Below are 11,369 nucleotides of genomic sequence, written 5' to 3'. Positions count from 1 at the left end.
TGGGCGCCGCCAGCAGAGGGGCCGTGCGGGGCCCCGCCACGTGCCGGGCAGAGCTCGGCGCTGCAGCCTTCCCTCCACTCACCTGGGCCCCGCTCGGCCGCTGCCGCTCCGCTGCCGCTCGGGCTCCGCTCACGCCGCCGCCGCCGCCTTTTGTTCGCGGAGCGCGGCCTCCCCGGCCCATCAGGCTACGGCCGCCGCCGCCGCCCATTGGCCGCCGCCGCTGCCACGTGCGCGTTGCCTGAGCGCCCGCAGCGCGCCCATTGGCCGCCGTCGGTGGGGTGCGGCCGCGCGGCCTTGTGGGAGTCGTAGTTCCGGCACTCTCGCCCCGCCCCCGGCGCCGCCCGCGGCCGTGACCCCCCGCGCCAGACCCGCCGCCGCTGACGTCACCGGCCATGATGACGTCAACAGGCCCGCTGCCCAGCGGTACCGGCGGCGGGAACGGGGCTCCTTGCCCAGTCCTGGGACATGCCGAGAAACCTCCCACGGGCGTGTGGTGACTGCGGGAGCGGGCGGCGCCCGGTGGTACCCACGGGGGTGTGGCGGGATTGCCAGAGCCGGTCACCGGTGCCACTGCGCCGGCACCGCTGGAGCGCGATCCCCGGGGACGCGGCCAACGGGAGCGGGGCAGCGGGGCGAGAACGCATCGGGAGCGTCCTGCCTTCCCCCTGCTCCGTTTCCTCACCAGCCTCTCAAGGCAGCCGCCACGGCTCTCCTGCTTCCTGGGAACTCCCACCCCACATTCACTTTTTCCCTGGTATTTCCAGCCTGTGACTAACGCGCTCATCAGCGGCGCGGAGGGAGCACCCGGCGCCGTGAACAGGCGGCCTTGCCCCGGTGGCCGGGGCTGTGGTGTCCCCATGACAGTGTCACCGGGCTGGGCACAGACCTGCGACAGCCCCCGCGAACACAGTGTTGCTGCCCAACCCGCTGGGGACGGCGTGTTACATCCGGCGATGGCAGCAGGGGAAAATCTCCTGCAAAACACTTGCCGAACTCTTAATCTGCCTGAAATTCCCTGCCCGGCTCCTTGGGGACGGGGTGTGTCAGCCCGGCCGCCCACTCCAGAGCTCGGCAGTGCGTGTCTCCCCACCCTGGCGTGACTCCCACCCCGCCTCCCGTCCCGGCGGCGGCCGCCGAGCCGTGCTGGGCCAGGGCCAGGCCCAGGGCAGCGCCGAGCGCGGTCTGGAGCCTGGCAGCGCTGATCTGCCTCGTGGTGACATTAAATGTCACCGGTTCCGAGCGGGACAGATGCCCTCCCCCCGCCCTTACTGTGAGTCACTTGGCAGGGACAAAGTGTTTCAAGCTCAAATCTTGGCGCAGACTCTGACCCAGCGCCAAAATAAAGTCAGGACTGGAGTGCTAATGTGAGTGAACCAGCAGCATTTGCCGTTCCTCAATTCTTTGGCCAGGATTAGACTCCTCAGCGGTGAAACCGGTACCGGGGCCAGCGGCGGGCACCGAACCAGTACCGAATAACTGACTGTAGGGAGGCGGTGGCTGCCCTCGTGTTGCCCCTACGGATCACACAGGCCATTGCCCGCTGGGGCAGAGGAGCCGCCTCTGCCCGGTGTTCGGCACCGCGGCTGTACCGAGCGGCCGCGCTCCCACCCCTCCCGGCCACGCAGGGCTCCGGGAACGCGGGTGGAAAAACACCCACGGGCACGGAGCCGGGTCGGGCCAGAGGCTCGGCGAGCACTCCCCGGTAGCGAGCGCCGGGCCGCAATCGGGATCCGAGCGGGGCCGGGGCCGCCCGGGACACCGGCAGCCCACGTGGGCACCGGCGGGGCGCCGTCGTCACTTCCGGGGCGGGGCCGCTCACCGGAAGCGGGTGTCACCTGGAACCGGTGCTCGGCAACGGCGCCGCGGTGCAGCCATGGCGGACGGGAGTGGCTTGCCCGTCGTCACCTTCGGAAATCTCATGAGCGAGGGGACAACCCTGAGCCGGCGAGGCCAGCACGACAAGGCTCTGGGCTGCTTCAATGACGTGAGGGCGCCGCGGCCCGAGGGCACCGAGCTGCCCACGGCGGGAGGGGCCTCGGGGGGGGCCGCCGCGACGGGACGCGGGTCGGTTCAGGCGGGAGAGGAGGCAGCGGAGGGACCCGCGGCAAGAGGGGGAGGCACGGAGGGACGTGTCCCCAGGAGGTCTCTGCACGAGGGGTGACCCAGACGAGGCAGTTCAGGGACAGAGCAGCGCCTGCAGCACAGAGAACCTGTGAAAAACAGGAGAAGACTCTTTTTAGTAAAATCCTTGTAGTTTTATTCTCGTCCATCGTCAACCATCCTCATCCATGCGGGAACTGGGGCAGAAAATACCTGCACTTGTGTATTTGTGGTGCTGAGCACGCACAGGTGACTTATCCGTGTGTGGGGACATGTCCAGCACTCGTGACACGTCCGTATCTGTGGTTCCAGGCGCTGAAGCTGAGAGCAGGAGACAAGCACTGCCTTATCACCCGCTCCAAGTGTTTTCTGAAACTTGGAGACACAGAAAACTCCTTGAAAGATGCTGAAGCCTCGCTCCAAATTGACAAAACATTCTCCGAGGTAACCAGCTGAAGGGGTTGGAGGGGAGTGGCCAAGGGCTGGCCTGGGTCTGTGAGACCCTGCAGGGTCTGAGGCAGAGCTGTGAGGAAGGAGCTCACTCCAGACTCTCCTGAGATTTCTCCTGCTCTCGGAGCTGTTGAGGTGCTCAGGCACCTCCAGGTTTGGGGTTTAATGTATGCAAGTTGTTACAGCCCTGGGCTCTCACGTATGCCTGACAGGGCTTCCTTGAGATCCATCAAAGTTTTCCCTCATTGTATTAATTTGTTCCCCGAAATGTCGTTTTAGGGGCTTTACCAAAAAGCAGAGACACTGTACACCATGGGTGACTTTGAGTTTGCTCTGGTGTTTTACCACCGAGGCCGAAGGCTCCGCCCAGATCTGCACAAGTTCCAGCTGGGCATCAACAAGGCTGAGGAGGCGATTGTCAACTGCATTGGGAGTAAGAAGCGTCGCTTTCTGACCCCCATGAGCCCAGACAACGCTGTTCAGGGCACAGCTGATGGCAAATCAGCTCTGCAAGTGACCCAAGAGCCCCACACCAGAGCCTCTCGGCTTCTGGGTTCATGTTATTTGTGGCAGATACATCCAGAAGCACCAGGAAGCACCACAAAGAGGCAACCCTGCTCTTTTATTCTTTCATTCTTTCTTTCTCCCCTGAATGCCTGTTCATACACAATCTGATCCCCTTCGTTCTATAGGTGAATCCTGACACTCCAGTTTCCAAAATCATCATGAAAACTTTCCAGAGAATACAGACCAGAGTAGTTCATCTCATCAGTGACCTGCTTGTGGCCTCCCAGTACATGAGAGCAGCTGACAAGGAAGTTGAAGACACTGTTTACAAGGGTCTGGAGTGCCAGGACAAGGGAGAATGGCTTTCCACTGCCTGAGGGCAGGGTTAGATGGGATATTGGGAAGAAAATCTTCCCTGTGAGGGTGGAGAGGCCCTGGCACAGGTTGCCCAGAGAAGCTGTGGCTGCCCCTGGATCCCTGGCAGTGTCCAAGGCCAGGCTGGATGGGGCTTGGAGCAACCTGGGATGGTGTAAGGTGTCCCTGCCCACAGGAGGTGAAATTCCAGGAAATGGAACTGGATGAGTTTTAAAGTCCCTTCCAATCTATACTATTACTATTCTGGGATCCTGTGATTCTATAATCTACCTCCAGCACTAACTACAGAATCAATTTTGAGACCTTTATCCCTGTATTCAAAGCCAGGAATGAAATGTGGCATGCCACCTCAGACTGGCCTCCTGGAATCCTGACTCTCCTCCAGTTTTCATTGCAAAAGAGCAGTGAAACTGTTGACTCTTGTAACCAGCTCTGCTTTCACCTTTCCTGGCTCAGATCATCGAGCAGGTCCTGTAGAGACAGGAAAGGCCAAGGACCTCGTGGGGTTAAAAACAAACAGAGAATCCCTTTTCCCTTAGTTTTTCTCTTAGCCCTGCCAGCAGGCGTGGACAGGATGTGTTCCCCTGTGGGGCACAGACACCTCACCTGGGGCTGCCACCTCTGACACGTGAACAGGATGTGTTCCCCTGTGGGGCACAGACACCTCACCTGGGGCTGCCACCTCTGACACGTGAGTGGAACACCCGTGCAGGACTCCTGTGGAGCTGCCAAACCTGCCCGGTGGGTTGGAGCAGCTCCAGTGGATCCCAGATCCTGTCCCTGCCCTGCCACACCCCACTCACACCCCACACAGATTCCCAGGTCGGCCTGGGCCTCCCTCTCCCAAAATTTCAAAACTTCAGCCCTCCCCCAGTGCCAGGGATTAACACGTGCCAGTGGCACCAGAGCCTGCAGCACTTTCATATGGGATAGTTATTTAAAAAACAGGGAAGGTTTCCAGATCTGGCTTGCTTTCCTCCATTCCTGCTGCTTCCTGAGCTTAGCACAATGCTCAGATATAATCACAGCTCCAGCTGAAATCTTCCCAGCTCAATATCCCGTGCCAAGAGCTCTAACCACCTTTGGACCTCCTGGGCTGCAGGCACAAGAATGGATTAAAAAACTAGAAAACTCTTATTTTAAATCAGGAAATAGCTCTGAGATGCAGGGAAGCATGGAAACACATCAGCATGGATCTGGATGTTTGAATAGTTGGGAAATGCACATGCATTAACATGGTACATCCCCAAACTGCTTCCCTGACTCTGCTTCACCTGGATGGATGGGAACACCTGCTCCCGTGACCTGCCTGTGTTCGTGCTGCTGGTCTGAGCCCCGTGGCTGCACTGAAGGGAATTCTGCAGCAGCCTCCAAAGTTCTGTCCATCCCTCAGACCAAACAAAGAGCTTTTCCGCACTCTTCCTCCCAGGGTGTGGACAGATGGTGGTACTAGGGGTCACGTGAAAACACAATGGGCCTTTTGACCTAATCAGTGCACAAGCCTTTAAAATACCTTTTCTTCCATTTTATGCTCCAGCTGTGATCCCCCAGAAGAACTTGCATCCTTCTCCTTCAGTTTCCACGTAGGGTGTACCCTGTCTGTAGGAATATTGCATCAGGAGCCCCCAGTGCCATGTGAATTAAAATCCCAAGAAGAACTGGTGGATGAGCTGCATTCCCTGTTCCCAGAACACACCAACACCCCCTATTCCATGGGAAAGAATTAGAAAAGCTTTGGTTGTAACCAAATGTTTTGGGCTTGGCACCTTTATGGGCATTTTACTGAAACACCCTGCACGGCTGGGGTGCAGCACTAACACAGACCCCTCTGTGTCTGCAGATCCATCCTCGGTGAAGCTGGAGAGCAAGGAGGAGCTGTGCTTTGTGAGCAGGCAGGCAGAGGTACAGCACGGGGTTCCTGTTGAGGAAGCTTCTAGAGTTGTTGTAATGCTGAAATGGGCACCAAAGGAGTGACAGTCCCTGCAGGGACATGGCTGTGGGAGCCATGCTGAAGGGCCTCTGGAGCATTAAAATACACTGGCCTGTCATGAGAGTGTTGTCACCTGCTTCTAATGCAGGTCTGGCTCAAGCCACCCAGAATTTAAAGGGGAAGGCAGAAGGGCAGGAAGAGCCACCATGCAGGAACAAAACCTGGAATTTCTCCTCCAGCTCATATCTGGAGGTATTGCCAGACACCCATCCGAGGCTATTGAGTAACAGCCCAGAGGTCGAGGAGGGCACAGTGAGCTCCAATATTGACTTTGGGTTTACCTGATGTTTAAGGGTCACAATTTCGATAATGGACACTTTCTTTATTGCTTCAGTTTTTGTGCTCCATTGCAATGGTGTCTTGCTCCTCTGAGAGGCCAGAACTGGTTCTTATCCTTTCTGTAACACCCTTGTGATCCCCAGGGAGCACACTTGGCTGCAGAATTTCAATTGCTCGTGGCCAAAGCAGTTGTTGAGACATTGACTTTTTGCTTTTATTTCAAAAATAAGCTGTCTTAAATGGAGAATAAACAGAATTCTGCTCATTCCAGTGTTCCCCACTGATGTCCCCCAACTCCTTTTGCTTTTTTACTAGCTGCAGAACAAAAAAGACAACCAAAACCAGCAGAACAAACCAACTAAGGATCAAAAACAGACGAAGAAGAAGAGTCCAAAAACAGAGCAACAGCTTCTTGGAGCGCTTTATGCTGACAAGGCATTCCTGGAGAAGTTGCTCAAGGATGAAGGTGTTTCTCCTCAGCAGATTCTATTTTTCTTTCATCCTTTTTTTATTCTTCTTTATTTCTTTTCCTCTTTTATATCCCTGTGACTCTTTGCTAGTTGTACCAGAGCTCACATAGCACATGGTGCTCACAGTGGTGGGGTCACAGGCAGGTGTCTGCTCACAGGGCTGTGACTCCTCTGTTGGTTTCTTATAAATGCCGTTAAGGCCAAGATGCAGGAATTGAAGAAGTATCTTATTTTAGAAAAAGACACAAAGATTACTCTCCTTATTTCTAGGGAACTTTTTCCCCACAAACAGAGAAGTAATTAAGCTTTGGTTTGCTCACAGGTTTTACAGTGTTGCCAGCATTAATTACGCATGTGGGCGGTCTGGTTTGCAGGCAGGTAAAAGTCCTCTCAGTTTCCATCTGCCAACCTGATCCACAGCTCTGTTCAAAGTGCCCTGTCAATACAGATGTGCCATACAGATGTTCTATCCCAGAGGACAGGTGCTCAGCACAGCTGGCCCCACTTACTGGGCCCCTTCTTGGCTTTGATCAGCAGAGAAGGCAGCAGATATGAGGCTGGAACACCAGCTCAGCTCACTGAACCACACGGGACGGGGAACAGTTTATTGTTAACTCTCCCATCACTTCAGCTCTGAGGAGCACAGGACCCTTTCATTTCCAGGATTTTCTGTGTCAGAACAGAAAAACATTCCCAATCAATTCCCCACTGAGCAGTAGCTCAGGTCTGTAGATTCTCACCTGAGTTCTACTTTATCTTATTTCCAGACTTGATGCAGAGCAGCACAAGGCAGGGGACGAAAGTCATGGACCTGGTTTTGGGTGGCATCTCCTACCTGAACCACCGGCGGGACTTCTGGCAGCAGCAGAAGCCGATGTACGCCCGGGTGTACGAGCGTAAGGTCCTGCGGCAGGAGCAGATGCGGGACAAGAAAGAGAAACCATCTGACATTAGCAAATCCATTGCAAAGAATATGGAGGATATTGAGCTGTGTAGGTCCCTGGCTGGACGCCGAGTGCCTCCCACTGCTGTGGGGAGCTCAAACTATTCCCAAGCTTTGTCTGAGGGTTGGCAACCTCGCCATGTCTCAAAACCCGAGTATCGAGGTTTGGGTTGGAAGGGACCTTGAAGTTCATCCCATTCCACCCCCCCACTATGGGCAGGGACACCCTCCACTGTCCCAGGTTGCTCCAAGCCCCATCCAATCTGGCCTGGAACACTTCCAGGGATGGGGAATTCACAACTCCTCAATGTCTCTGTGTCACAGCCCAGTGTCAAACTCTGCTCCCTGTCCCCAGTGCTGGCCAGAGGTTCCGCTGAGGAAAGCTGCAGGAAAGCTGAGCGTCTGCTGAAACGGATACAAGCGTGGTCAGAGAATGAAGTTCCCAATAAGCATGAACTGATTGGGAATCTCCACAGCTGCATTGGGAATGCACAGATGGCAATGGGACAGACGGAGGCAGCTTTGCTCAGCCATAAAATGGATCTGGATTGTGCTAGGCAGAAGTAAGTTCTGGGAAGTTCAGGTGGGTGGAGAAAGGGGAAAGTGCCTCTGTGGGGGTGTTTTAGCATTAGGTAATGTAATTCTCACCTGGAGGGTTTAACAGGGTTACACATTCAGCTCTGCCCAAGTGTTGGGGCCTGTGGTGACTTTTTATCTTCACTGATTCAAAATAAGGAGCCTGAAGCAGATTTTTAAGGACCCACAGCTCAGGGCACATCAAAACCTCTGCTGTAGCGAAACAAAAGAATACAAGTCCCAGTCTCAGCACTTAAATCTTGAGCAGGCACTTCCTTCTCAGGAAGATCAGGCTTGAAATTGCACCAGTTTTCTGCTACATTTTGTCTTAAACTCCTTTTCATAGAAACCATTAAGCATGGCTTGAAATAAAGGTCACTTCCAGATGTACTTACCTGTCTGCACTGGACATATCCCACGACTCTTCCAGCTGAACCACAGTGGAGCAAAATGTAGTCCTAGATTTAGCAAGAGTTTGCAAAGCATAGCAGAAATCATGGAACAGTGGCTTGAAGTGATTTGGGACTTAGATTTGGCAGTAGTGCACTGAGCTTTTAAAATGTCACTGAGTGGTTGTTTCTCGTTTTCAAAAATCCTTTGGGAAATGAATACTGGTTTAGGAAAAGGCTGCCTCTCTCCTGGCGATCCCACTCCCCGAGTGGGCCGGGTAAAGGCAGGAATTAGCGGGAGAGGGGCGGGAGGAGATGCCTGGGCTCGGGACCTCTCCAAACGCCAGGTGCCTTCAAGGGCCGGCGGTGACGGGCGGGCCGCGCCCTCTGGCGGCTGCAGCTGGAGCCGCCGCTAATGAGTCGTTAATGACCCGCGTTAATGACCCCGTGAGGAGGGTTTGAACTGGATGATGCCTTCCCACCCAAACGGGTCTGTGATTCCATGACTCCCATCGCATATAATGGCTTTTCCATCTCGAAGGTAAGGGTAGGCAAAGCCGCTTCTGAAGATGAGAACGAGGATAATTAAGAAAAAAAAGAATTAAAGCCCACAGGGTCTGTTATTACAGAAGGAGCTACCTATAGCATGGAGCAAAGCTCGGTCCAAGCACGGGATCAGGGCTGGTGTCAGGAGCCTGGAGACACACAGCAGACACCTTTTTGTGTCTTTACTTTGAAAGACAGAAATCATCCATGACTGTCAGGGACACAGAGGGAAACAGAGGCAAAGAAAAGTGGAAAGGACTGCCAAGGACTTTCCCAAGGACTCCCAGATTTGCACAAAAATTAATAATAATCAAAGGCAAAGCTAAACCATTTCCGCTGTGTCTCATGGGGTCAGCTGCCAGAGCTGTAGATAAAATCAAAAATCAACCTTGATTTAACAACTTTCAGTCTGACCTGGGCCCTTTACTTGCCAACGCTTCTCTGGGGCATGGGGAGCACCAAAGGGACCATGAGGCTGAAGAAACCCAGAGTGAGTGAGGAACAGGATGATGTCAGTGCCACAATCCTGTCACCCTGATTTTTCAGCCTTCTGATGTTTACATTCTTGGACTGGAGCTTTTTCAAGCATTGTAACACAAACAAAGAGTGATGTTTGTAAATTGAGCATTCCTTCTAGGGGGAAGGATAAAATTGATGGACTTCTGGTTTGACCAGTGGGGTCAGAGATGTGTCAACCTTAATCCCCAATCCCTGATCAAACCCCAAGAGCTATATAAACCCTGATCCCAAAAATAAACGTCCTTCTTTCTCATTCTCACAACCTGACAGGTGAGTGTGGTTTTCTAGTGACACAATCCCTTTGTCTCCCTGTCTCAGCGCTCTGACGGACGGCATGTCCCGGGCCCTGGACCACATTGGCCACGTGTATGCCCGGATCGGCAAGTTCCAGCAGGCCATCAACGCGTATGTACAGCCCAGCAGCAAAGGCATCCGGGGGCTGGAGTGACCCAGGTCATGGTTCTGCAGCTGTGCGTTCTCGCTGCAGCCAGGCCTGGGGAAATTTTCACACCTGAGCCCTTTGCTATCCCATCAGTGGTTGAGTTGTAGCTGTACCCAGTGAGGGTTGGTAAAGGTATGTCTGTCTTACTCTGCTTGAAGCTGGGAGGAGAAGATTCCACTGGCCCAATCCAGCCTGGAGAAGGCATGGCTGTTCCATGAAATTGGGCAGTGCTACCTTGAGCTGGGTAAAGCTGAAGCAGCCCAAGATAATGGCCAGAAGTCCCTGCAGTCAGCAGAGGAAGAGGGAGATGTGGAGTGGCAACTTCACGCCACCGTGCTAGTGGCACAGGCACAAGGTAAAGATGTGGGCACCAGGTTTTGTTCTCAGGGTGGAGAAGCTGCTCTGAAAACAACTCTAGAATTTAACAGCCAAAGCAACTGCTCAGAGCAAGACTGGCTTGATTACTTCTTGCTGTTCTCCTGATCCTGGGCTAAAACAGCTGATATCCTTGTCTGTTCCAGTGAAATTGAAAGATTACCCGTCTGCAATCATGACTTTTGAAAGGGCTTTGGAGAAGGCGAAGCTTGTGCCCAGTGAAGCTGCTCAACGTGGCATCATTGCGGTAAGGGGGCTGCTGAGGGGAGGAGGAGCTCTGGGCAGCCTCTGTGAGTAGCTGTTATCCCAGCTGGGATACTCCAGCCAGTAATGCCGTAGAAATGCAGTTTTAAGTAGGAAAGGATTTGGTAATGATAGCAGAGAGCAAAAGAAACCAGGAAAATGTTGAGTATATAGCTGCGTTTCTGGGGCTTTTATGAAGAACTTTTATTAAGAACTTCATCCCTTTCAGGCCTTGGATAATGTGAGCAAAATCTTCATTGCGCAGCTGAACAGAAGTGGCAAAGGCGGGACACTTCCCTCACATGAAGGTACTTGTTGTTCACACCTCTGCACCCAGAAATGGGAAAAAAACCCCACTCTCCTGTTCTGCACATCAGCAGCACCTTACAATTCCCACAGCACCCATTTCCCTGCAAGTATTAAATTAAAATCTTGGTGGAAGTCCAGCATGGTTTCAGGTGCTCTCCCAGGTCCGGCCCCTCCTGGGGTTCGCTGGGAGGGTCCTGGCAGGGCGCTGTGCCCGCAGCTCCCGGGGCTGCTCCCCTCAGACGGTGCAGCCCAGCGCCTGCCGTCCCAGCACCTAGACGGGAGTGAGATTCCTGGTGAGCGTAAGGGAGCCCGGGGGTCTTTCTTGTGCCCAACTGCTGAATTCTAGGACTTGGCTTAAGTTTCCTTTTCCCTTCCCAGATCGCCTCTTCAGCAGTAAAAACATAAGCACCACTAAGAATGCGAAAAAGAAACAAGGGAATCAAGATAAAAACCCGTAAGAGGAAGCCAGAAACGGTACAGAAGCAGACGGAAACGATACAGAAGCAGACAGAAACGTTCGAGAGGGGAAAACGGACAAGGAAATAAAGGAGAGCAGTGGGGAAAAGTAAAGCCTAGACGGGAAGATTAAATAAATACTGAGCAAGCGTCATACCCAGCACTGGAGTGGGGTGTCCCTAGCAGGGAAGGAGCTGGTCTGAGCCGCCGCCGTACTCGGAGCGCTGCGCCCCCCGCCCCGTATCCCCCTTTGGCAGCCCCGGCCCCGCCGCAGCACAGAACTGTCCCGGCAGCATCCCCGGGTCCGGCTCCTCCGCGGCCGGGCGGGGCGGGGCGCTGAGCCTCGGGCCCCCCCGCGGCCCCGGCGGAGGGTTCGGCCCCCGGCGGAGGGTTCGGCCCC

The 11,369-nt window shown here is 54.4% G+C and overlaps 2 protein-coding genes and 1 long non-coding RNA gene across 4 annotated transcripts in view; 1 reads left to right on the top strand and 2 right to left on the bottom strand.

Moving 5' to 3' along the window:
- Positions 1 to 394, bottom strand: part of ACLY (ATP citrate lyase) — an 18,463-nt gene extending 18,069 nt beyond the window's left edge. Inside the window, exon 1 of the mRNA XM_066204797.1 lies at positions 83 to 394. Within this exon, the coding sequence (XP_066060894.1) occupies positions 83 to 394 (312 nt within the window). The remainder of the gene's footprint in view (positions 1 to 82) is intronic.
- A 1,442-nt stretch (positions 395 to 1,836) lies between these two features.
- Positions 1,837 to 11,193, top strand: ODAD4 (outer dynein arm docking complex subunit 4). Its single transcript, XM_066205186.1, has 12 exons — positions 1,837 to 1,984; positions 2,413 to 2,544; positions 2,830 to 2,983; positions 5,273 to 5,334; positions 6,017 to 6,167; positions 6,939 to 7,163; positions 7,470 to 7,677; positions 9,463 to 9,549; positions 9,745 to 9,941; positions 10,108 to 10,208; positions 10,434 to 10,512; positions 10,892 to 11,193. The coding sequence occupies exons 1-12, from the start codon at positions 1,874 to 1,876 to the stop codon at positions 10,969 to 10,971; spliced, it is 1,587 nt and encodes a 528-aa protein (XP_066061283.1). The 5' UTR covers positions 1,837 to 1,873; the 3' UTR covers positions 10,972 to 11,193.
- LOC136301935 (uncharacterized) lies at positions 5,650 to 8,371 on the bottom strand. 2 transcript variants are annotated; one of them, XR_010723966.1, is made up of 4 exons: positions 8,086 to 8,371; positions 7,763 to 7,903; positions 7,007 to 7,075; positions 5,650 to 6,840 (listed from the first exon to the last, which is right to left on the bottom strand). It is a non-coding gene; the product is annotated as an uncharacterized lncRNA (long non-coding RNA). The 2 variants fall into 2 exon arrangements; XR_010723965.1 differs by having other exon boundaries at positions 5,650 to 7,075.
- Positions 11,194 to 11,369: the final 176 nt, after the last annotated feature.

Source organism: Chamaea fasciata, unplaced genomic scaffold, assembly GCF_029207755.1.
Source record: "Chamaea fasciata isolate MVZ Bird 193981 ecotype frontalis unplaced genomic scaffold, bChaFas1.0.hap1 SCAF_27, whole genome shotgun sequence".
In the NCBI taxonomy this organism is placed as follows: Eukaryota; Metazoa; Chordata; class Aves; order Passeriformes; family Sylviidae; genus Chamaea; species Chamaea fasciata.
The sequence above is the reverse complement of the archived record's forward strand: the minus strand, read 5'-3'. Positions and strand labels throughout refer to the sequence as shown.

Bases quoted from the DNA above. Each gene is read 5' to 3' on its own strand.
- ODAD4 (XM_066205186.1), top strand. From the start codon at position 1,874: ATGGCGGACGGGAGTGGCTTGCCCGTCGTCACCTTCGGAAATCTCATG. The intron at 2,984-5,272 runs GTAAGAAGCGTC...CTGTGTCTGCAG, and splicing joins GATTGTCAACTGCATTGGGA to ATCCATCCTCGGTGAAGCTG. The intron at 7,164-7,469 runs GTAGGTCCCTGG...CCCTGTCCCCAG, and splicing joins TATGGAGGATATTGAGCTGT to TGCTGGCCAGAGGTTCCGCT.